This window comes from Glycine soja, chromosome 16 (assembly GCF_004193775.1).
Source record: "Glycine soja cultivar W05 chromosome 16, ASM419377v2, whole genome shotgun sequence".
Lineage (NCBI taxonomy): Eukaryota > Viridiplantae > Streptophyta > Magnoliopsida > Fabales > Fabaceae > Glycine > Glycine soja.
The window spans coordinates 5,920,200-5,946,435 of record NC_041017.1 but is presented as its reverse complement, the minus strand read 5'-3'; the positions used below and the strand labels follow the sequence as shown (position 1 = coordinate 5,946,435).

The 26,236-nt window shown below is 27.2% G+C and overlaps 3 protein-coding genes across 3 annotated transcripts; all 3 read left to right on the top strand.

Moving 5' to 3' along the window:
• Nucleotides 1-68: 68 nt before the first annotated feature.
• Nucleotides 69-3,736, top strand: LOC114389220 (50S ribosomal protein L9-like). Its single transcript, XM_028349848.1, has 6 exons — nt 69-257; nt 1,181-1,366; nt 1,459-1,593; nt 1,898-2,014; nt 2,378-2,482; nt 3,380-3,736. The coding sequence occupies exons 2-6, from the start codon at nt 1,220-1,222 to the stop codon at nt 3,542-3,544; spliced, it is 669 nt and encodes a 222-aa protein (XP_028205649.1). The 5' UTR covers nt 69-257; nt 1,181-1,219; the 3' UTR covers nt 3,545-3,736.
• An 8,568-nt stretch (nt 3,737-12,304) lies between these two features.
• Nucleotides 12,305-13,507, top strand: LOC114390395 (germin-like protein subfamily 1 member 7). The gene is made up of 2 exons (XM_028351120.1): nt 12,305-12,433; nt 12,764-13,507. The coding sequence occupies exons 1-2, from the start codon at nt 12,319-12,321 to the stop codon at nt 13,294-13,296; spliced, it is 648 nt and encodes a 215-aa protein (XP_028206921.1). The 5' UTR covers nt 12,305-12,318; the 3' UTR covers nt 13,297-13,507.
• A 3,888-nt stretch (nt 13,508-17,395) lies between these two features.
• LOC114390387 (germin-like protein subfamily 1 member 7) lies at nt 17,396-18,475 on the top strand. The gene is made up of 2 exons (XM_028351111.1): nt 17,396-17,571; nt 17,688-18,475. Exons 1-2 carry the CDS (start codon nt 17,454-17,456, stop codon nt 18,233-18,235), a joined length of 666 nt encoding a protein of 221 aa, XP_028206912.1. The 5' UTR covers nt 17,396-17,453; the 3' UTR covers nt 18,236-18,475.
• The last annotated feature ends 7,761 nt before the right edge of the window (nt 18,476-26,236 follow it).

The window sequence follows — 26,236 nt, the reverse complement described above, 5'->3', positions numbered from 1 at the left end:
ATATATAGTATATTATATTTTAGATTTATACTAAATGAGATATACTATTTACGAAATGTTGAGAGTGATATGTGAGATTAAAAAAAAAAAGTGATTAAGATCTCAAATTGATATCTCCCATTGGAGATGTCCTAAACAATTTGAGCAGTGTGATATAAAGTTACCGAAAACTGTGCATTTTGATAGAAGCCTGGTGAAGAAGGTTTCAAGTTTTTGAAACCCCCGTATCCTAATCCTAACCCACTTCGTTGATTACGGTAAGTCCTTATTGATCAGAAGCTATTAACAATTCCACATGTATTAGTTGAGTAGTTAGTTCATCTTCGTTGGTTGCCTTCGAAAAAATCCATCAATGTCTTAATAATATTAATAATAATTCTTTTGTGAATGCCATGACATGACCCGTAAATGCTACTATTGCCACCAAAATATTGTATAATTATTCTCACATTGCACGTGGCAAGGTTCGTTCTTTGCAATTTTTCTATGTTCTCAAAGGCTTTTTTTTTTTTTGTGGGCAAAGTTTTGTGTTTCACTTTTATTTGCTTTTCGGTTCCAATCTATGTTTGGGTCGAATTGTAATCAATTTGAGTCTTGGTTGATGCCTTGTATAATATGTATAGCGGGCTGTATCTTCTTTGGGATTTATTGGACATGCCTAGTTGCCCGCCACCCTTTTGATGAAATGCTTGAACTTTCCAGAAATGAACTAGTGTGTGATATGTTGGAGGTTGAATTTGTGATGCTAGACCCGTTGGTTTTCTTGTTTACATCTGAAGTAATTTAACAAAAACATGAGAGATTTTTTGGTTATTATTATATTGATGATGGTGTTACCGGCTGAGTTTTGGATACATGGCTGTCTATATCTGTGTTTTTAAAAGTGCAAGGTTACCGTCATACTATGTGTGTTTTGAGACCTGAACCTGAAATCAAACCAGTAAGGCCTCAAGGTTGTTGCTGGATTGGTTTAACTTTAACCATAGGTTACACAAGGCTTTTGGCTTCGAATTTGGTTCTTATAAAATTACTAACAATGTAATATGTGAAATTACACATCCCAAGAAGATCCATTGCCATTCTTATTCTTAAGAAGCCTAAGCAGAGTGTTTATTTTTTGAAAAAAAATGAAATTTGTTGGTTTGATATTGATATGGTAAATTGTTTTGGCTCTTGACAGTTAGAAAAGAAGTGGCTGTGAATCCGAATCCAAATTTGAATGGGTTATCTTCAATTTGGCAGACATGGTGTTAGGCAGATCATTAGATTTAGAGATGCTAGTTATGATAATGTTGTGGTAAACCCACTCCTATATGCTTCCCAAGGACTTCGTTACAAGAGGAAGCTCCAAGTCATCCTTACAACTGTAATTATTTATATTGAGTTGTGATGCTTGTTTTCTTGGATTTCATTTAATTCAATTTTCTGATTTGTGAAGTACTAATTTCCAATTTGTAGGACATAGATAATCTGGGAAAGGCAGGTGATACTGTCAAAGTTGCCCCTGGATATTTTCGCAACCACCTAATGCCCAAGCTCCTTGCTTTCCCTAACATTGATAAGTTTGCTCATCTCCTCAATGAGCAGCGCAAGGTTTTTTACTTTTATTTTCAATTAATCTCTGTTTTCCCTGTTTATATATACTACTTTGTCAATGCCATTCATCATTAGGTAAATTTATTTCCACTTACAATTTTCTGCATTTTACTATCTTCTGGAATAAAATTTTAAATTCTTGATATGATAATCCTGTTAGATGTCTGATCCTTAAAATAACTGTTTCCTTTGCATTTATTTCTGTGGTTATGTGAATGTGTATGCAGTTCACACTGTCAATATTTCTATAACTTCTTCTCTGTATTCACCATTTTCCAGTGTTGTGTTTTAAATGCTTCAGATATATCAACCAACTGAAGAAGAAAAACAAGAAGATGTCACTCTTGTTAAAGAGTCAAAGGAAGATATGATGAAAGAGTATGAAAAGGCAGCATTGCGTCTTGATAAAGCTAAGCTGGTTTGTGTAGTTTAGTGTTCAAATTCATTGCTGTTTTAGACTATTTCTGCTATTGTTTCTGGGATAATTATTTTCTTTTTCTGGTAGAGTATTGCTTTGTATTTATTATCACTCCTTGGGGAATTTGGTGTAGCTACAGTACAATTGAACTGTTCTGAGTTTTTTTTTTTATTTTTTTAAATGTATTACTTATTAAAACTTCAATTTAGACTAAATGTTTGTGAAGATACTCACATAGTTTGTAATTGTTAAAGTTGTAAAATAGAAATATGTAGTCGATAATTTTTAATTCGATAGAATATTTCATGTTAAAACCAAGTTGATAATTATTTTAATATAAGCCTGGGTGTGATGATCTAATAGGTCTTGCGGAGATTAATCAATGTTCAAAAAGCCAAGTCACGTGAATCAAAAGATGACCCCTTGGAGTTACGTTATCCTGTGACAAAAGATATTCTTGTGGCTGAGGTAATATTTGTTCTTTGTAGTTAAATGTTTTGTTGATATTAGCTAAGTAACAAATTAAGAAATAAGCATATAGTCTGTAATATTTGTACCTTTCATGTCATTATTCAAAGCATGGAATAGAGAATGATTCATGTTAGAATATGTAGATAATATTTTATGATATTATTGCTGTATCTTAAAATATTTTAGAGTTCTACATAACCTCTTGTGAATGGTTTTCATAATTCATCATTTGTTTCCTTATTTAATTATAATTAGAAGTCTAGATAGGGGTTAATACTATGGCTTTTATTTTCTCCTTTCCTTCTATTCCTTCACTTAATTTTGCCAATTAACTTTAGTTTACATTACCTCTTGGATCAATTACAGTTGGTGTGAATGTGATGTTACTGTTCACCCTACTACTTATCTTGACATGTTAGTAAAACTAGGGATAGTTCTATTTGTTTTTTTTTTTAATCAATGGAAAAGGGGTTGGATGATATATATGACAGTGCTGGAAATAAAGAATTTCTATGAAAATAATCCTTATTTTATTGCTATGGACAGATGATTGTTCTCGCTGGGACATTGTCTCTAACATCCTTTTTTATTCTAAAACTAAATGGATCCAAGTTTGTTACTTTGAGGTGTTAGTATTTCTGTTGCAATTGCAAATCGTATTTAATTTAATTTAACATAGGTTTCTTATCAAAGAAAATTAGGATTTAATATTTTGTGTTGCTTCAAAGTAAATGAGTTAAAAATTACTTCTAGATCAACTGCCTGAAATTACCAAAATGTATATGCCAAATTTTAATTTCGTTCCTACAAGGGTGAGCTTCTCTCTTCTTTTTGTTTTTTTTTTTCCCTCATTATGTTTCTGGTACTGACTTTTATATGTTGTTCTAATTTAAGGTGTCAAGACAAATCTGTGTGAACGTTGCACCTGATAACCTGCATCTTCCATCACCTTTAGCCACATTGGGAGAATATGAGGTGCCACTGCGTTTACCAAGGTCCATCCCGTTGCCAGAGGGCAAGGTTAATTGGAGTTTGAAAGTTAAAATCAGGAGTAAATAACTCACTCATCTTGTTGAATTCAAGTTCACAAGGGATGGAATTGTTGTTTTAAGCTGATAAATCATTTAATTGAACCCGGGGATTATAAGATTTTGACATTGCTTTTATTTACTGACAAAAATTCGACACATTTAACAAAGTCTCTTTAATATTCTCTGTTTTTATTGAGTGAAGTCTCATGTGTTATTGACATTCCTTTGTATAAAGTTGTCTAGTTGTCAAATATTTTTTTTCTTGGTAATGGACCGGAAAAAAACTAAGAAATATGTGGAGTTTCAACCTGGTGGTTTAAGAATCGGATCGCATCGGCCTGTTCTATTGGAATCTGGTGATTACACTGATTTAGTTTACTGAAAGGATTGAAAATGCATAAAAACCAGCATAACCTGGGTTGAACCGGAAGAGTCTTTGGTTGAATTGAGTGTTTTTTTTATAAAAAAAAATTATGAACTTTTTTCATGTTATTTTTTTGTGAACTTATGTTTATTTTTAAGACATTAAAACTTATTTATGGACTTGTATTGACATGAATATCAGTTGTTATTTGATATATTAGACATTTTATAAAGACAATCATTTTAAATTTGGAGTATTAAATGATTAAATTATATTAATTACTTAGTTATATTATCTTTTATATTTTTTAATATATATTATATCAAATCAGTTTGATCAGTGAGACTCCAATTTGACCAGTGATTCATTAACCTAGTACTTTGGGCCGATGATGGATCCAATTCTTAAAACATTGATCTCAACTCCTAAAGAATAAAAAGCAACAACTTAGACAGAAAGTCAGAAACCCTGGTGGTTTCTCAAAAATAACTAAGTCCCCCTCCAGCTCTTGAGATTGATTAGCTAGCAAATCAGCACATTGATTTGCTTCACGGAAAGTATGACTGATCTTAACATGGCAATCCTCTGTCAACATGTTTAAAATGGCAGCAATGATGATCAACAATTTGAGAATCAACAACTTGAGAATCAACAATTATCTTAAGAAACTCATTTGCCAAGCTATACAAATACCCTGATATACTCCCCGTAACTATGTCACAAAGGCTGAGGTTATCCCTAGTTTCCTAGCATATCCCGCAATCCATCTCCCCTAATCATCCCTGATTAAACCACCACATTCTGCTATACCATTAGTGCCTTGGACCGATTAATCAAAATTAAGCTTCATTCATCTCGAGTCAGGGGGTTTCCATTTGACCATAATCTGCTTCTTAGAAAAAGCTATGAGCATTAGCCATTTGAACCATGGAATTCTTAGAAAAATTTATATGTTGTTAATTTCTGGTTGATATGTGAACATCACAAATTCATTTGACATTTAGAGAGACAAAGAGACGAGGAAAAGATAAATGCAGAGATGATAAGTAACATGCATAATGTAATAAGAAAATAAAATAACATGCATAAACATGCAAGCTTAATCCTTTGATAAACCTTTTGGGCCTCCCATTCTGTTTTGGATCTCGTATCCCATCATTTTCTTCACCAACAACCTTATAGTGAGGCCTACTTCGTGCAATTCCACTATAACTTCCTGCATTTCTCATGGCTTTCTGGTTTGCATTCTGGAAAGACATGGGCATGAAACAATAATGGGAGTCCAGAAAACAACAACCCCTTATAATTCTCTCACAACTATACATTTGATTGATGTTGGGTCCGAAAGAGAAGAAATAAGAAAGGAGAAGCTTAATAGGGATGTGTCGGCGCACAAAGGGAAAGAGGTGGAAGAGATAACAAAAGACATTTTTGCCCATCGGGATTGTTTCAAATTTCCTATGGGGTGCAGGAAGCAATTGCCTTGATGGTGCCTTTCCTACTATGCATAAACATGAAAGCTTAATCCAAGACATTAGGATGAAGACAGGAGGCAATATCTTCCTGTGCCTTCTTAACCTTCTGAAAAGCTTAATCTAGAATATAACATTACATTTTTTATTAGGCTTTTTGGAATGTAATCCAAAATGAAATTTTTTACATTCCAGAATGATTAATCCGAAATGTAAATTACATTCTAAAATGGGGTGTAAGAAGCAATTCTGAAGATAGAATTTGATTTTGTTTCAATTGGCATATTCTCGGAGAATTGCTAACATGATGGTGGCTATTGTATCCTACATCCCCATTATTTCATCCTACACCATGAAAAGTCTATTTCGGAATATAAATTTTCATTTTAGAATGAGAAAGATATTTGATGCAATAGTGCGAGTGTAGGATATAAATGCCCATATTAATCATATTGGAAGCCCAACCAGCTTAGTCTAGTTCCCACTTGCTTCTCTCCCCTCTTCAAAGCATGAAAATTTTATCATAAATTAGTGGGTGTTGTTTCTTAGAAGAACTTAGTCCTCGATCTATTTTCTTTTTTGTTTCTCTTTTGTCTGGTAAACAAAAAAGAGGAAAAATATATGTTATGCCCTAAATGTGTAAAATAATTTTTTAACTATTATCTAATCATAAATCATCATGTAAGATAAATTTATTGACTTTTACAATAATTAACTTAAAAATTATATCTATGATACTTTTTGATTCATTAATAATGTAAAATGTTTTATATTGTCAATCTAGATCATTAAACTCAAAAAATGTTAATAATATTAAATATTATATATGAGTACATATGTTAGATAGAATTAAAATATTACATTAATGTTTAGGTTCAAGTCTATTTTTTATATATAGAATTATAGAAATATCTATAGGTATATGTATAGATCGATAGGGTTGATAGTAAAGAAGCTATACCTTAATTTCAACATTTACCAATAGAGTGAATTTAGGACTAAGAAAATTGAAAGGGACGTAGATTTTAAGAGTTCAAGAAATTAACCTTGAAAATAACAGTTTTATTCTAAAGCTTAAATAAAGCACAAAATTAAATTTGATAAAAATAAAGGTTCAAAGAACTAAAAAGTTGATAAAAATTGGCCAAAAAATGGAGATAAAAATTGTTTCATAGTGAGTCAAAGAAGTTTTTTTAATAAGACGTCATTTAAAGTTCTTCTTAAAGAAAATGAAAAATCAACATAAAGTATTTTTCTTTTTTATTTTAAATGTAATTTTGTCATTGTTGGTAAGCATTACTGTGTAATGTTGAAATTTAGACTTAAGCAATATGATATATCTGATTTAGGCATTTCTATTTATTTTGATGAATGTTAAAAACATACAAAATGGTGTTTTTATTTTAGTTTTGAGTATTCTAATTAAAGTAATGATATCATATTTTTAATATTATTTAAATATTATTTTTATATGCAAAATGATGTTTTTAATATTATCATTGATCAATACTGATTCAAGAAATTTAACTGTAAAAGTTCCTTTTTAATTTTATATAAGCTCAAAATATAATTACATTGTTAAACATTCTAATTAAATTATATCGAACAGCTATTTTTTTTATTTCATATCAAATATCTTCAGTTTACTTAAATTCATAAAAAAAATATAAAATATAAATCAATAACAATTTAAGGTATATATATGTGTGTCGGGGGGAGGGGGTTATGGTGTGTAATTTTATAATAATGAACTTTTAATATACATAATACTACATCAATATTATTGAATATTATACTATATTATATTAATCCTTAGCTTGAAGTCTATATTACTAAATTATACTTACATTCTCTAATATTTGAAATAAATAATTTGGACACTTATTTTTTTAATATTATTTCAATTTTATAATTTAGGTATTTCATAAAAAATTAAGAAAACATCAAATTAAATTAATGCAATTTTAAGGTATATATATAAATTTATAATAATAAATTTTTATCTAATAATGAATTTTTAATATAACTAAATACTACATTAATAGTATCAAATATTGTATTAATGCTACCATTCAGCCTTAATTCATATAGATATATAGTTTTTTTTTTTTTACAAAAATATAGATATATAGGTATAGTTAGATAAGTGGTACAGAAGCTACCTTTCAACTTTAATTCATCAATGGAACGAATGTACAACAAAAAGAAAATTGGATGAGACTCTAGATTTTAAGAGTTCAAGAAATTCAGTTGTGTAATTTTCATTTTTTTTATCAGTGTTTTGACAATTAAAATGAACTAATTGATCGGACCAAAAACTCGGTGAAAGAAGCTACTGGTTTAAATAAATCACAAAAATGATCTTGAAAACCAGTTAAAATACTAAAAAAAAACGATAAAAAAAAACCCAGCCAAAAATATGCAAAAAATTGCTTCACAGCATATCAATGAAAAATGATTAATACTACCTCGTTTTGATTTTGTTAAGAAATTAAATGGAGAATCAATAAAAAGTATTGGTCCTTTTCTTTTTCCATTCTAGATGCAAAGTTGTTATATTGTTAATAAATATTATTATTTAATGTTAAAATTTATACTTAAGTATTATATTATATTTGATTGAACTTTTGTGAATTTGGAACGTTAAAAAGCTATAAAATGATGCTTTATTTAGCTTTTATAAAGTAGTGATATTAAGTTTTATTATTATTATTATTATTATTATTATTATTATTATTATTATTATTATTATTATTATACCGATTTAATCATATTTCAATAACGATTGAATCTTGAACCAATGTAGTTATACTAGGTCGTTCAACCACCAATTTGATTTTAAAATCTTACGTACTTGAATATTTTTATTAAAATATATCGAACATCTATTTTATATTATTTAAAATAAATTTTTAATGATACAAAATTAATACATCCGGAGACCAATATTATGGTTAAAAAAATACTACATTAATGATATTAAATATTACATCAATGCTTATGGTTAATTAAGTCAATTTTACTCCACGTAAAAATAAATGAATCTCTCTCTCCGAAATTTCTCTCTCCATATAAAGATGATTTTTTTAAGCACTCTCTATAATGATAGATAGTAGAGACTAGAGAACCCACCTTTCAATATTGAACCGTGGAGCCATTATATAAAAAAGAAAATTAGAAAGGACATATAGTAGATTTTTAAAGTTCAACAAATTCATTTGTGATAATTCTTTTTTATACGACTAAATTATACTTAAATTATCTATTATGTTAATTAGAATATATTAAACACCTATTTTTTATATTATTTTTCATTTTTAATTTACATAACTTCATAAAAAAAATAAGAAAATTCAAAATATAAACTAATAAAATTTTAAGGTATATTTTAATATATACATATATATATATATATATATATATATATATATATATATTAAATTTTTACAAAAGTTAATTTTTACTTAATAATTAAATTTTAATATATAATTATATGTATATATATATATATATATTATAAATACTACACTATAATATTTAACATTATATTAATGATTGAATAACCGTTAAATAATGTGTAAATCAGTTATTTAACTTCTAATAATATTGAGTATGCAATTATACCATTAAATATTATGAGAGAGAATATTACTGTCAATAATAGTGCTACTGGAGTGATACCTATATATTAATATAGATAAAAATTAGAGAAGCTACCTTTATACATTGACCAATGAGCAAATTTAGGTAAAATAGAATATTTGATATGAGACCCTAGATTTTAAGAGTTCAAGAAATTCAATTATGTAAATTTTTTTTATCATAGTTTTAAAAATTGGAACAAACTGATCGATTGGACCAGGAAACTAGTAAACTAATTTAGCGTTTGGTCTAAATAAACCATAAAATCAACCTCAAAAAAACTGTTCAAAGAACTTAAAATCTGATCAAATAACGACCCAAAACCAACAAAAAATTGGTTTACAACATATCATTGAAAAATACTTAATAAAACGTCTTTTTGATTTTTTTTATTCTAGATGTAAACTTGCAGTTGTTTTTAATGAACATTATTAGGTAATGTTAAATTTTTTTACCTAAGTATTATCTATATTTGATTTAGACTCTTGTGTGTATTTTGAAGGTTAAGAATCTATAAAATGTTGTTATGTTTTTAGTATTATAAAGTATTAATATATTTTTTTAGTCTCATTATTATTATTATTATTATTAAGTTTAATTATGTTTTCTGTCTATCAAAATTAGGATAACTACTTTTTTTAGTTCTCCAAATAAAAATTTATTTTTTTGTCCCTCAAACTCCGAGAGTGAAAGTAACCATTTTTGAATTTTTGAATGTAAGAGACTTAAAATATAATTTTTTTAATGAAAAGACTAAAAAAATACTAATTTGAGATACTAAGAATATAATTAATCCATATTATTATTATTGACTAGTCCTATTTTAGAAATTGTTTTAATATACGATCACATTATATTTACATATTGTCTAATATTTTAATGAAAATACATTGAACATCTATTTTTATATTATTTAAACTAGATTTTAATATATATATATATATATATATATATATATATATTAATTAGATATTACATTGCTTACATATTGTTATTATTACCAATTTGATCACAGTTAAACTATTATTAAATTTTAAACTAGTGTCTCAATTGGATCAAACATATTTGATTTTAAAAACATTTATTTATAATACTTAAATTTTAAAATTTATATGAAAATATATCAAACATATATATTTTATATTAATAAGAATAAGAATTACTCTCAGAATAATTAACCTTATCCTCCCTCTCTGTGAAGCACACACAAATATGCTTTAATATATATGAAATAGGTTATACAAGTAACTTCATAGAAAAATAAGAAAAATGAAAATATGAATTAATATATTTTAATTATATTTTATTTCAATTTTGGTTTAATCTACTTTCTAATATATGAAATAGATTAAAAAGTAATTTTATATTATTATCAAATCACTAGTTATCATGGATTATAAATTTATTAATTTTATAACTACTGATTCTAGGTTGGGTGGGACAAGACTTCTTCTCTCTCACTGTGGGGAAACCCATTTTTCAGCATTAGTTATTTTAGTTTGCAAATGAAAAACTAGGATTTTTTTTATTCTTTTTTATTTTAGTTTTTCCTATTTTATCCTTTTTATTCCTATTGTTTCCTTGAAACCTTAACACCCCACCTTCTCTCTCAGAATTGCCTAACCTCCTTCCATCCTCTTCACTTGCAGCAAGCTCTCCCAGGGAGGCAATTTGTGGTTCATTTGTTGGGTTCAAGTGATAGTGAGGGTTTTACAATACGAGTTCACCATGGAGTTTTCTGATTGTTGGAGGCATAGTCATGTTAGCGGTGGGTTGAGATCCACGCTAATAATACATAATCATTAAATTTTAATTTTAATGTGTGATAAGAAAAAATAATAATCTTATATATAAAAATCTATAATTAAAATATTTTACATATTTAATATTTTTAATCATATTTTTTTTATTTTTCTTTTATCAATTTGTTTTAAAATGATTCAGTATCAGTAAAAGTATCAGCCCACGTTTTATTAACTTAATCAGAATCCAATTAATGATAATTAAATATATTTTTATTATATAATATGACATGTTAAATAATAAATTAGCATTAAATCATAAAAACATTATTTTTGTCAAATTTTGAATTAAAATAAAAAGATTATTATGCCTTAAAAGATAAAATAAAATAATCGAATAATGAAAGCTTATATATCATATATATATTTTTTGAAGTTTAGATATCATATATATCAATCATACTTAACCTTCAAGTTGTATCCATATTTGCGTAAAAATGTTTTCGATAAATACATAAAAAATTAAAGGAAAAGCAGAAAGTAGCTGCCATGTTCAAAACTATAATACAAAATTATCAGTACACAGATTCTTCACATGATGGCTTCGGCTTCCTTGCAATATCATTATTAATGATTTGTTTTGTACGTTTTATCACAAAGAAATGCTGTTGATAGGAGCAATCAGAAATGGTCTCGATGACCATGTTTAAACTTGGAATAGTAACAGGGAAGCCAATAAAAGATGAGTTACGAAAAAAAAAACTGTAATATTCTAAATACTTTGAAGTATGATCATCGAATCTAAAAACTTAGTAAAAAAAAAATCAAATAAAAAATCTTGACCCAAAGTCTAAACCGAGACTTTTTTAAATAATATATACTACTATTACACTAACAAGGATCGGGTATATAAATTATTATGGAACGCACAGATCAACTGATAGGATAATTTTAAGTTTAGCGGGTGAACTTAAATTCAAGTATTCAATATGTTATTTTCTTCATCTCAAACTAACTGTTATTTTAAGTTAGTTTATACATATCAAGAAAGAAATAATAAATAAATAAAAATAGTAATAATTTTACAAAATTAATCATGCATCATAATTAATTTATTTATAGATTTTGTTATCTAAAACTAATATTATAAAAGATATGAGTGAAAAAAAGATAATTGATGGTATATTGAAAAACAAAAAATAATTATTATTTTGGGATAAATTATAAATCTACTACTAGTGAAATATTATATTAAATACTAAGAAGAAAAGTTTAGTTCTCCATGATAATTCCACAGAGAAGAATGCCATCCTGGATGAGAGATATTTATACCTTATGCCATAAAATAAAGAATTAGGTTGAATTTCAAGCAAGTGGGCAATGTAATTCCGAACCTTTACTTTTTCACGTGGAGCACATCCCTTTAGTTTACTCTTGGAGGAATATATAGAGTTCATAGTCAAATACAGAATTAACTAAGTACGGTAAAGAAAACTGCAAGCAACTTCAATGCTTCATCCTTATAAATACCAGGCTCGGAATGAATCAAAATTCAATTCTCACAATAAGAGGGGAAAAAAAAATGAAAGTTGTGTACTTCCTTGTTGCTATCTTGGCTTTGGCATCCTCTCTTGTCTCTGCCCATGACCCTAGTCCTCTGCAAGATTTTTGTGTGGCAACCAAAGAACGCGATGGTGGTAAGTACAAACAATTCTCACAATTCGTGCTACGTAAACATTAAGCTGGTTAAATATTAGGGATTTATATTTATTAATCATAAGACTGATATGAAGTTATTATTATCAAAAATAATAATTAATTTTTATCAAGGATTTCAAGAGGTGAGTATTCTTATACTAACATAACTTATTCAATATATAAGGATTAATTAAAATTTGAATTTTAAAACATTTATTGAGAAACACAAGCTGTTATCACTTATTTTAAATATTATTGATATTAAATTATATGTATATATATCGTCAAGAATTTTAATTAATTGAAAACTCTGTCTTGTTAAATTGTAGTATATGTGAATGGAAAATTCTGCAAAGAGCCTAAAGATGTGAAAGCCGAAGATTTCTACAAAGAAGTGGAGCCTGGGAATCCTTCGAATCAATTGGGGTCAGCAGTGACTCCTGTGTTTGTTGATCAACTACCAGGGCTAAACACACTTGGTTTATCTTTGGCTCGCATAGATTATGAATCAATGGGTTTAAACCCTCCACACATTCACCCTCGAGCCACTGAAATCATTATAGTCCTTGAGGGAATTCTTCTTGTTGGATTTGCGACTTCCAATCAAGATGGAAATCGTCTCTTCAGCAAAATGTTGAAGAAGGGTGATGTGTTTGTGTCCCCTATGGGTCTCATTCAGTTCCAATATAATCCCGGGAGGGGCCGTGCTGTTTCCATTTCTGCTTTTAGCAGCCAAAATCCAGGAACTGTCACTGTTGCAAATGCTGTGTTTAGGTCTAATCCACGTATTTCAACCGACATTCTCACCAAATCTTTTCAAGTGGATAAGAAAGTGATTGATGAGCTTCAGAATCAAAACTAATATAAATCTTGGGACAATTACAACTAAGATGGCTTTGTTTTTTTAATCATGTACCCTACGCAACTTACCTCCAAATAATTACTATTATACAAAATAAAATGTATGGGGTATATGTTTATTTTGTTTGGATCTTGTTGGTTTGGTTGATACGTTGTTTTTCTGTTTAGTAAAAGGGCCTTTACCTTTCTCTTGTTGGGATAAAGGATTTTACACAGTATATGCATGCATGCTCTTGTTAATTTAGTTATTATTTTTTTAAAAAAAAAACGGTAATATGATGAGAACAATTAGGGTCCGTTTGTTTAAGATTAAAATAAGTATTTTTTTTGTTTAAAATAAGTGTAATAAACGTACTTTATATGTCTATCTTTCACGTTCCCTTTTACATATCATAAAGAAAACGACGTGTAAGAAAATGAATACTAGCAAGAAGAAAGAGAATAACTTTTTAATCATGTCACTTTTTAATTGAAGTGAGGGTAAGGGATAAAAAAAAGTAAAGAGATTATTTCAATCTTATTAATTAACATTGCTCTTAAAACGTGAGTGTAAAATTGACTTAATCTTAAAAATTAGTTCTTAATTAATTAAGAAGGGAGTTATTTTTTATTTATATATTATATCTTAGCGTAGACTGTCTCTAGAGTTAAACTTTTGTCAATAATTGCCAAAACTAGACATGCCACTGTATCATATTAAATAAAATAAAATTGAACTGTACCGAATTTTTTTAATGGATATTAATAAAAAAAATATTTTCAATACATTATCAATCAATTAAAAATTATCTTGATCACCAACTTTTTTTTAAATGATCTTAAATTTGATTTTTGAAGTAAATATTATAAAAATCAACAGGTATCATACAAGTTAATTAAATAATAACATAGAATTAGGGTTAGTACATTCTAATTGAATTCAATACAAAAATGCCAACAAATAAAAATAAAAGAATAAGTTAGTAAAAAGTTCAAGTATAAGTATGCATTACACAAATTTAATTTAACGAAAATTTATTTTTTATCACGAGCACTGGAGTCACAAAAATTTCATTGGTGAATTTTTTTATAACATATATACAAATTATTTTATCACTAATTTTAATTTTCTCGTAATGATAAGTATTTACTGATAAAAGTTATGGAAATGAATATATTATCCATATACTTAAATGGTATTAATATATTAAATTAATTTAAAGAAAAAAATGATATTACATGAATTACATTACATTACATATTTTATATATCTATAATGTATTGATTTGAGTGTTCAAGCTTTAGGCGTACAAGTTTTTAGCATAATTATTTCATAAGCTTTCCTTGTTAATTTTGAATTTACTTAAATTATTTTGTTTTTAGAAAGTATTGGGTGCCCATATGTTTATAATTTATTTATTAAGTGAGATTAATTAAATTTATTTAAATATTTTGTTTATCATATGTTTATAAATAATATAAAAATAATTAGGTATCCATATTCCATAAGATATAGGGATAAGTAGTGAAGTTATTGTTTATATAGGTATAGGTCATTGAGGGATAGTTTTAAAAAATACAGGTATAGAAATGAGAACTTCAATTTATTACTCTACCTAAATTTTATCCGTCATTATACCTAATGGGTGCTAATATAGTAAAATAATAGATTTTAACTTCATGGATTGAATAAGATGTGTGAGTATTTGTAAATTTTTTGGTATTATTTTTTATTTTTATTGAAAAAATATACTAGATTATAGAATAAATAATTAAATTCATCTTTAAAAGTATAATATAAATTGATTTTAAAAAAATGAAAAATACAAATTTAGTTTTAAGATATAAAAAAGAGCTATCAATTAATTTGAGAGAAGAGCAAAGAGAAGTGAAGTAGCTTTAAAAGAGTTCGAGCTATAGAATATTTGGAGGACAGAACAAAGCTTAAATGACAACTATATGAACTTGGACAACTCATTAAACATTTGCATATATCGACAAGTTTATTATTCCATCGACCATCACTTTCGATCTCAACGATCTTGCGTGCTCATATTTTGTGCTGCATGAGAAGGCATTGAAATAGCCTGTACTTTTACTTGCAATGGCTGGAAAAGACTCAGTCAAGGCTTCAAACTGCGTATCCAAATCTTGTAAGTGTAACAATAGTCCCAATTTATAAGAATTGAATTTTAATTTTTTATTTTAATTAACTTGAATTTACGTAATTTCAGTTTAAACTAGATTTAGAAATTTTATCACATCATAACAAATTTTTAATATTAATTTTACATTATAATTTTTAGTTTAATTTTCATGTAAAGTCAGTATAAAATATAATATTTTACTTTAGAAATTACCTTGATCGAGTAAAGTTTTAATTAAAGTAATTATATTGACCTAGAAAAATTAAAATAATCATTATAATTTATATAAGTTAACAATATTTCAATACAGCATGATAATATATAATTAAATAACAATGTAAAAATTCCCTACATATAGTCATTACGATATAATTAAATCCTATTTTTATCTGTGTCTAAATTGTAATTGCTCAAATTTTGTAAATTCCAATTTGAACTTGATTTTAATAAATTTTGTATTCTGAAACATATCAAATAATGGTGATGGTATTTTTCCCAATAATATATTTAATGGTGATGGTATTGTTCCCAATAATATATTTTTCTTACAATTTTATATATAAGTCACATTTTTTAAATTAATATTGTATATTCAACTAAAAAGTCATTAAGAGTGTGTTTGAGAAAATATTCTAATTAGTTTCTAACTTCTTGTCCTGAGAGAAAAACTTATAATTTATTTGATTATTTGATAAATATTTTTTTAAGTATATCATTTTACATTTTTTTAGTTAGTTTTATCAAATATTTATTATTTAATAAGTTAACTTAAAATTTTTTAACTATTAATTTTGCAGTTAGTTTTGTTAAACATAACATTTAAATAACATTTCAAAATAGTTAAAAGTTATTAAAAAAATTGTGTACCGAACAGTTAAATTAATTTTTCAGTTAATAAAAAAATTAAAAACTAACTAAAATATATTATTAAAGATATGAAAATATATAATTTTTAGGTATGAATTGTTTATGTACTTTAATTAAAAAAACAAATTAAATGAGTGTATCTTACCAAATTCTTATATACATATATAAATAGATCATCTACGTCAACAAATAAGGTAAAGCCCCGCAACAGAGACGTGGTCAAACTTGAAAGTTACAAGACATCACGCAATTGGAATAAATTAGAATAGATCCCGAGTAGAAACGTTTAATTTTTAAGTTGGCAATAACAATTGATCAAGGATAAAATAAAACATTATTTGTCTAATTATGATAAATTCTAACAAGCCAAGAATTTTAAAAGGAAAATATCAATAAGTACATGTTTTTGAGAATAGTATTGTTAAGAATAAAATTCCCTGAACAATAGGATTAGGATATCCAATGTTTATAAATTTATCTCACAACTTAGATCCCTAAAATGCGATTTTTTAATGATTTTCCCTAAAGCAATCGCAGTCAATGCGATGTTTTATCGATTCATCATTAATAAATTCCAATATTTATATATCTTTTCACATCGTTCTATTCATACTTTAGCAGGAAAAATCCTGCTAAAGTATACATCGTTCTATTCGAAAACATATGCACAATTTCGAATTGCATTCAGAGTGATCTTTAATCTTTAATTAATTGTTGACAGGAAAAATCCGAAATGGTCTCTCTTTTCTTTCTTGTAAATATATATAAACCAACTACTTTTGACGACTTGAGGCAATCCTTTAAATATTTAAACAATTCTTATCAGATCTAAGAATTGAGACAAAGTCTAAATTGATATATGACTTAGATAATGGATTTTCCCATTATAAAGTAATATTATAGACTAGGTACAAACACGGTCATGGTTGACAAGATAACACTGAAGCATTCTACACTCTGATCAAGCACGCATGAAGAAGTTAAGGAATGGTTCACCGCGAAATAAAGAATTAATTATAATAAAGTTAAACTGCAAACCAGTTCAATGGTTCATCCCTATATATAGCAATCTTAACATGCAACAAAATTCAATTCTCACAACATATATAAAATCAAGTAATTACATACTTGATCGTAATCATTAAAGAGTAGCGTTGAAAGCAAAATGAAAGTGATGTACTTCCTTGTTGCCGTCTTAGCTTTGGCATTCTCAGTTGCCTCGGCCTATGACCCCAGTCCTCTCCAAGATTTTTGTGTGACAGTCAATGGCACCAAAGATGGTGGTAAGAATATAAACATTAATTTTTCACTAGTCTAGCTTGACACTAATTGAGTTTGTTTCTAACTTAGATCAAGTCTAATCTTTTAATTAAAAACTTTCTATCTTGTTTTTTTCTAGTGTTTGTGAATGGAAAATTCTGTAAAGACCCTAAGCTTGTGAAAGCAGAAGATTTCTTCAGACATGTGGAACCTGGGAATACCTCCAACCCAAATGGTGCACAAGTGACTCAAGTGTTTGTTGATCAGCTACCAGCATTAAACACGCTTGGCATATCTTTGGCTCGCGTAGATTTTGCACCAAAGGGTTTAAACCCTCCCCACACTCACCCTCGAGGCACTGAAATCCTTATAGTCACTGAGGGTACTCTCTATGTTGGATTTGTTACTTCCAATCAAGATGGAAATCGCCTCTTCACCAAAGTGCTGAACAAGGGTGATGTGTTTGTGTTCCCAATTGGTCTCATTCATTTCCAACGGAATGTGGGATATGGCAATGCAGTTGCCATTGCTGCTCTTAGCAGTCAAAATCCAGGAACTATCACTATTGCAAATGTTTTGTTTAAAGCCAATCCTCCAATTTCTTCAGAGGTTCTTACTAAAGCATTCCAAGTTGACAAGAAAGTAATTGATTATCTTCAAAAACAATCTTGGTACGGCAACAACTAGTTTGGATAACTGAATCATTGTTTGGACCACCTCATTCAATTCACACTCTCCAAATTAATATATCGTTACTATGAATATGGATAATATTAAAATGAACTTGGGATGTTTGTTTTAATTTTTGGTAGGCATTGCACTTGAGATGTATTTATATGCCAAGGCTGTTGTTTTGTTATAATTTAATTTTGTTTTCTACATTTGTGACAACCTCAATAAAATACGATATTCTGCCCTTTTGTTCAAGTAGACTTTTTACATGGTACTTTCATGGGATGCGTTAATACATCAGTTGTGGTTCCAATTAATAATCACTTTTTTTTTTGTTGAAGTTAACGATTAATAACCACTTGATACTTGAACTATTTGAGGATATTTACTAACGGGTAGGTAATGAAGTTTACGAACGTTTGTTTTAAATTTTAAATTTTTTATCCTTATTGTTCCACAAATCTTATTATTCTGCGAATCAAGTGCAAATATCACAGGTTAATTAATACCCACGTTTCCGTCTCCATAATACATGTGACGGTTTATTACTAGCGGTTACTACAAACCTCTGCAAATATTTTAATTCCTGACTCTTGGTATCTTATTAAAACTTTCCTGTTTTTCACAGTTGTTTGCAACTCGGCTAGAATTACACTGTACCCCATTCCACATGTGAGTTAGGGTTTCATTCGTTCCCTTTTTTCCTTGTTATTATTTTTACTGTGACTAAGAAAAGAGAGTTCTGATTGGTTGGCAGGTAAGGCAACATAGCATGATTGCATTTCCGAAAATGGTTTTGGAGGAGTTAGGTGCGGCTAAGATTGAAAGTGGCACTAAACTCTATTTATTTAACTTGGATCATGGAGTTGCCGACGATGATATCAAGGTATCATCATCATCTACAGTAGAAAATCTGTTTTGCTTTATTTTTTCTCTACTTTTTTATTGTTTTTTTAAATGTGTTATGATCCCTTTTTCTTTGTATGCCTCGTAGTGGTGATACAATATAGTTTGAGGTGCTTCAGTTTTCCAATCATAATTAATTTTGTCTCTCGCCCCAATATCTATGTTTCATGAAGAGAGAAGAAATTCACATATTATAAAAAAATATAAGAATCAAAGTCATTGTCTTTAAAGTATTGGAACTAAGATCAATTTGGACTGAAAATTAAAGGGCCTGAAACACCTTTTAACCTATAATTTTTATCATTTTGATTCTTAGTAGTATTTATGTTTACCTTGTCATTTTTTTTCAACTTCTGTTCTTATTCATGTCATATCCTAACTTCAACTGTGTAGCACGCTTGAATCTCTGTATTCTGAAAGTTTGTCTCTGTGGAGAGGTGCAGAAAATTTCACTACTTGGTACTGTTTGCTACGTATTCAATTAGTTTCTATATCTTTGATAATGTTAAATTTTATGTCATTTTTTATGACAACCTTGTCATTCTTTTGGTGAGTCAAATAATGCAAGGAATTGAAAATTTGTGTCAGACTTTCACAACTGCTGTTCTCGGAGGAGGGTGAATTTAAAAGTTACCATTCATTATTTACCAGATTGGGAGATCAAAGGGAACAACAGAAGTTGTGTTCGTGAGGCACTCTAATGCTTTAGCAGCCATCAAGAAATACAACAATATGAGTGATGGAAAGCTATTGCAAATTGAGTTTGTTGGAACATATGCATGTTCAGCTACTCCGGTTGTCACGCCTCTTTGTCAAACTAACTTAATGGGAAGACCAAATGATGTCCATTTACGGTGTGAAATTCTTATTCTGATCGTTTGAGCTTCTTAGTTTTATATATTTCTTCTGAATTGTGAACTTATAGTATCCTTTATTCTTTGAAATACTCAATAACCTTGATTTGAAATTTGCAGTTGCTCACTTGTATTACATGAAATCATAGGTTATGTTCATTTAAGATTATGAGTAAAATTTAGAAATTTAGATAGGAAAATGGTTAAGAATTGATTCCTTTTAACACCATAACCATTTCCTTCGGCCTAAAAATATTTAATTTTAAATTTCAGGACAGAAATCTTGACGTATAATATTGTTCCCATTGTCAGGTGAGAGTTGCACTTTCAATGGTTTAATGCTTGACATTTAACTTGGTTTCAAATTTCACTATAGTAACACCATTCTTAGTTGTATCTTGCATTCAACTTTACTGTCAAGTCAATTGAATCTAGATACATTAGAATACGCAAACACAAAATCTCAATTTATCGTCTAGATAATCAACTGTGGTTGGATAATAAATTCTGTAAACAGAATTTGTGCACCACTGCTGCTAGATAGCTATAATAAGAGAGGCTAAAGGAAAAAGGTAGTTATTAAATCATTAAAAGTAATGTAAATCATAAACTGATCATGATCTGTATCCAATGGAAGATTATTAGTATGGAAGATCATGATCTATTGCTAAGTAATAACCATTTTCTCTTATTATTATTTTATAGTTTCATGGTTCAGTCGTTGCTCCACCAATGTTTATTGTATGGAAGCTTCTGGTGTGCTGATGGTGCAATATTATTGTGTTCAATGAATTTTAGTTTCATCTAATATAATCATTCTCTTTCCTTTTAAGTTGTTGCTTCTTCCTGTTATTTCTTGTTTTTCCTTCTTTTTTTTTTTATTTCCAAAGCTCTTGCTTATCGTTGTATCATTTCTATCCCATTATCATTCAGGAGAAATTTGTCAAAGCCTGTGCCTTGAACTATTGGATTTTCCTTTCTATAGTAATACCTAGCTTAAATTTTTCTTTCTACATGTGAAATAATTCATTCTTGTTTTCTGACTACAATACCATCTGTCAATACCCGATAATATGAATGAAAATATAGTAATTGATCTAGGTGACTAGGTTTATAAAATTTCCCTATTTTGAGGTGCTCTGTGGTAAGCAATAGTCATAGTCTGCTGTTATTATGTTCTCGTAATATTTTGTTTGGCTTTTCCTTGTTTTTTCATACACAACTCACATCTTTGGGTTTAGAAAGATGAAACTAGATCAGGTATATATTTTGCTTATATATATATATATATATATATATATATATATATATTAGTAATTTTAATGATTATATTATATTCTTGATGTCATTTGCGGAAGCTTTAATCCCATAGCTTGCAATCACCCTTGAACTCCAAGAGGATATTATTCTTTAAGGTTTGTCAGGTCAGTGCAAGTTAATTCTTCCCATCTATCTCAAAGTGGTCTAGAGTTCCAATTTCAGTAGCTCAAACAAGGTAAGTCTCAAGCACAAATTAATTTTGTTTCCTACAAAAATATCTAATTTTTATCAAGTCAAATATCGATGAAAAAATGTGTGATATCAAGAGATACTTCAAACTTTGCTTCATTGTGCTAGTCATTTTCTAATGTGTCTTTTGGAACAGTTCTTTTGTTTTAAATTTAAGAACCTATATTAGAGATATTAAAGTTGTACTATGTAGCTATTATCTTAATTATCTCTTATTCAAACCAGTTCACGAAAGTTTGTTAAGATATGATTTTGAAGAAAATGAAATAAATAAATATATCTAATTAATCTATATATACAGGGTACCTTTCAGCAATGTACTCTATTTCTTTCTACTTATTTTTTCCTCTAACAGTTATTTATTACAAGTAGTGTACTCTATTTCTTTCTACAGGCTTATTAATTAAGAGTTGCAAATCATGAGGTATCCTTGAGTTTATTATATACTCTTCTTTTCTCTGTAAATCATATTTTGATAATAGAGTATGAAGTTTTAAGATAGTGAAGTGTTTTATTATTAACGTCTTTAGTGATAATTATGTGTTTTATTATTTGTAACTGGTGCAGTGAGGTAATTGTAGTCATCCGAAAACTGGTGCTTCTGCAGAAGGCTATGTGATGAGATGTGGTTACTTATAATATCTTATTTTGAGTGTTATGGTGGACGTCGACGCTGATTTTGCTGTTTTTCTTCTTTTTTTCTGCACAAGGAGGTAGATTTTCTATGTGATTCACTGTAACTTGATTAATTCATTGTAAATAAATTCTTTACCTTGACTAATATGCAATTTGTTCATTAAGAGTTTGATTGGTGAATTATGTTATATTTAAATCAAGATTTCTTACATTTAATTGTTTAATTTGATAAGATAACATTTTTGGTTGAGAAAACTCTTTTGTCTTGTCTTTCTTTTTAATTGATTAAGAATTAAGAAAACTTGTTTAATTGTTAAATTTGATTTCTTTTGTTTAATTGTTCGTTAATTAAGTTAAATGTTAAGAATGAATTTGTTGTGGATTATGTATCATTTTTGAGCTTTTGTAAGAAAAATGTAGTATTTGAGTAAAATAATTAATAGGTGATATAATGTATAGTAAAATATATAATATTGGTTATAAAAAATAAAGATAATTAATGAATAAATATTAGTTATAGAGAAATTTTTTAAAAAATTAAAATTAAAAAACACTGTTTAAAACACTCAAAACGAGATTTTAACTAAAAACACTCAAAATGTTTCAGAAAATATTTTTAATAAAAAATACTTTTAAAAATTCAACCAAATCTATTTCCATCCGTATTCCTATTCCTAATGGTTAATGGTTGAAAATGTAATTTGTAACAGTTTTAGCTGTCAAACACAACTTTTTCAACGCCATAAAATGTAGTTTTCTTTTTGTAGTGAAAGGAAATATATTTTTGTTCATGTGTCTAAAACTTTTACTTTAGTTATTTTATCTTTGCGTTGGTTCTGATTGGAATGCTTGAGCTGAGCCATTGTTATACCAAGTTGTCTAGAACCACAAGTCTGTGCTTCTACAAATTTCACTGACCAAACTGCAATGCCCTTTTCCATTAATAGTATTACCACGAGTATGTGCTTCTACAAATTTATTTGAATCTTGGAAGGAGCAAAACATGCAGGTTTTGAAAAGAGAACAACAAATCTATTATCTCAGGTTTTAAATTATTTAATATTGTTTATATTGCGACAACATATGAGTATCTAATGCAAACTAAACAATTAATGAATCTTTTGTATGGTGTAAAAAAAAAAAAAAGAAATACAAGGTGTAATTTGGAAGGAAAAAAAACAGAACTATGAGTGTAATTTATTATATAAAAATTATACCTTGACTACCATTTCAGTTATGGTCCCATGCCAATAACTGCTTTAACACCTCGACTATTAGAGGATACTCACTAACAAATAGTTAATGACGTTTAATTTTTATATAATAAATTACACTCATAGTTCTGTTTTTTTTCCTTCCAAATTACACCTTGTATTTCTTTTTTTTTTTTTTACACCATACAAAAGATTCATTAATTGTTTAGTTTGCATTAGATACTCATATGTTGTCGCACTATAAACAATATTAAATAATTTAACATAAATCATATACACGTTGATCACATGACTTTTAATAAAAATTTATATTTAAAATATTATTTTTTTTCCTTATTCCATAAAAAATATGATCATTCTTAACTTGAACATATTTTAGCACTTTTCTTCTTTTTTTTCTTTTTTCTCTAATTGGATATGAATCCAACTTGTTGGATGTAAATCCATGTTATTGATATACATGTGTTAACACCCTTTCTTTGTTGCATTTTTGTTGAACGTGTTCTAGTAATGCCTATTGATTGAATATAGTTATTTGGTTGGTGCATTTGTGTTTTTAACTCTTTTCTTTAAAAAATTATTTTTGATGGCTAGGTTATAATGTATCAATTAAGGGTTACATTTTCTTCAAGTATTAACAACAAGTGAAGTAAGAGTCAAATGTTAAGGAAAAAAATTATTATTATCTTAAGAAATGTCCATCCACATGATCAATTGTTAACTTGTTGTTGAGTATTTAAGAAAGATGTTAAGACAATTTCGTCTCATCACATATTATATTCCTTTGGGATATGAAAAAAAAAATGATGCAAATATAATAAAGATGTTAGGACAATTTTATCTTCTCACATATATTTGAATTGATGTTAGGGAAGAATATTGGATACAATTTGAAAAAATCACAATGAGTGTAATTTATTCTTTTTTGTATTGATCTCATTATATCAATAGGACAAAATATATTTTTAAATAATCAAATTTTTCATGATTTTTGTTTTTAATTTCTTAACTAATATCTGATCGGTCTTGTTTCCTCAATTATTTTTTTTCATTTGATTATCATCAAGGGTCTTGAGACATTTAAAATTATTGTGAACAAAATTGGAATCTTTTAATTTTTATTGCTTTCCTGAAAATTAGCTTATATATTAATATTTATTTTATATCAAGATTATTATTATATTGATACATTATTGAGGACGTTACGATTACATATCGCAAACCGCAAAAAAGAAAACATTTTGTTTACATAGGAAAATAAATTATTGCTGATGATTGATATTTTGAAAATCAATGGAAATTATTTCCCTTTTTATCGTATTTTTATGTTTTGAAAAGAAAAATGAGATATCTTTTTATGGGAGCGTGACATGTGTACTGATGTAATAAATAATAAATATGATAAAAAATATATGGTATGATATAAGATAAATAATGATAATAGATAGATAGTTTAATTTACTATATATATATATATATATATATATATATATATATATGAAATTTGCTAGCGTAATTATTTTTATTTTTTTATTATGAATACATTAGTAAGGTATATTAGTATTGATGCTTTTTAAGATATTCTTATAGTATTTGTTAATATACATATAATTATTTTTTAATATGCCTGCATTAATAAGCTAAAACATTGTGTATTTTAAGAAATACAACATCTAGTTATAACTTTGTTAATGCCCTTGTACTAATTTTTTAAATTTATGATTTTAGTTCTTTTAATTTTTAATTATCTTTCTAATTTTATAAATTGACCTGTTTGGTATTTTGATAGATTATTAACTAATAATTATTATTATTAGATATATTAAATTAATTATAAATTAAGTAAAAGTTATTAATCATTAATTTTTTTAATAAAAAACTATTAACCTTAATATGATATTACTGTCGATGGAATTGGGTGCAATAATGAAGGTGGGAGAAGTGTTTTTAGGAAGAAAAAAAAAAAGAACACAATCTTGTGAAGAATTATAATTATCTTATTATTTATTAATAATTTATTAGAAGGATCAAAATCATCAATTTATAAAATAAGAAAAATCAAATGTTACAATTAAAATATAAAAAAATCAAAATAATATATTTAAGAAATTAGGGAAACAAATTATAAAATAGCAAAAAAAAAATGTAAGTTAACAAAATCCTCTACCTCTCATTGTATATCTAGACTAATCCTAATATATAAAATCTGTGAATTCTTTCACAGCTTTAAAGTCCACGTGTCATGATATAATCCTTCGGATAACAAATATCATAACATTGGTACTTGGAATAACACATATCATACTATGGTGATTCGTAATATTTGCTTGGGGTTACATGTCATATATATTATTTAAATTTAAGATTAGATGTATTTTCGTAAATTTTATTAATTAATTATCATTTTAATGATTCTATTAATTACATTAATTACTTTTAATTATAAATACAAATTTGGATATAATAATTTTAATTTGTCCTTAATTTCCGTCAATTTCTTTGATTAAGGATCTGTTAAATCTAATCAGTTAATTAATATTTACTTATTATCCACCAATAAAATATTTACAAGTATTTACATCGCTAACATGAAGCGAACCCGCGTCCCTTTTGGGATATAACTTTTTTGTTTATTAACTAAATCAACCTTTGTTGATCATAAAAGTGATATTTAAATAGTTAAAAATAAAAAAATATTTTATATTAATATATCCTATTGATTTTAATAATAATTTTTATCTTTCTAACTTTGGTTTATTTAATTAGTTTTCGTAATCAAAAGGAAAATTAATAATATATAATTAAAAATATTACAGAATATTTGTTTCTGCTCAAGTTAACGAAATATGCACAATTTCTTTTTTAATGATTTTTCAACATCAAATCGTAATAATTAT

Bases quoted from the DNA above. Each gene is read 5' to 3' on its own strand.
- LOC114389220 (XM_028349848.1), top strand. From the start codon at position 1,220: ATGGGTTATCTTCAATTTGGCAGACATGGTGTTAGGCAGATCATTAGA. The intron at 1,367-1,458 runs GTAATTATTTAT...TCCAATTTGTAG, and splicing joins TCCAAGTCATCCTTACAACT to GACATAGATAATCTGGGAAA. The intron at 2,015-2,377 runs GTTTGTGTAGTT...ATGATCTAATAG, and splicing joins GTCTTGATAAAGCTAAGCTG to GTCTTGCGGAGATTAATCAA.
- LOC114390395 (XM_028351120.1), top strand. From the start codon at position 12,319: ATGAAAGTTGTGTACTTCCTTGTTGCTATCTTGGCTTTGGCATCCTCT. The intron at 12,434-12,763 runs GTAAGTACAAAC...GTTAAATTGTAG, and splicing joins AACCAAAGAACGCGATGGTG to TATATGTGAATGGAAAATTC.
- LOC114390387 (XM_028351111.1), top strand. From the start codon at position 17,454: ATGAAAGTGATGTACTTCCTTGTTGCCGTCTTAGCTTTGGCATTCTCA. The intron at 17,572-17,687 runs GTAAGAATATAA...GTTTTTTTCTAG, and splicing joins CAATGGCACCAAAGATGGTG to TGTTTGTGAATGGAAAATTC.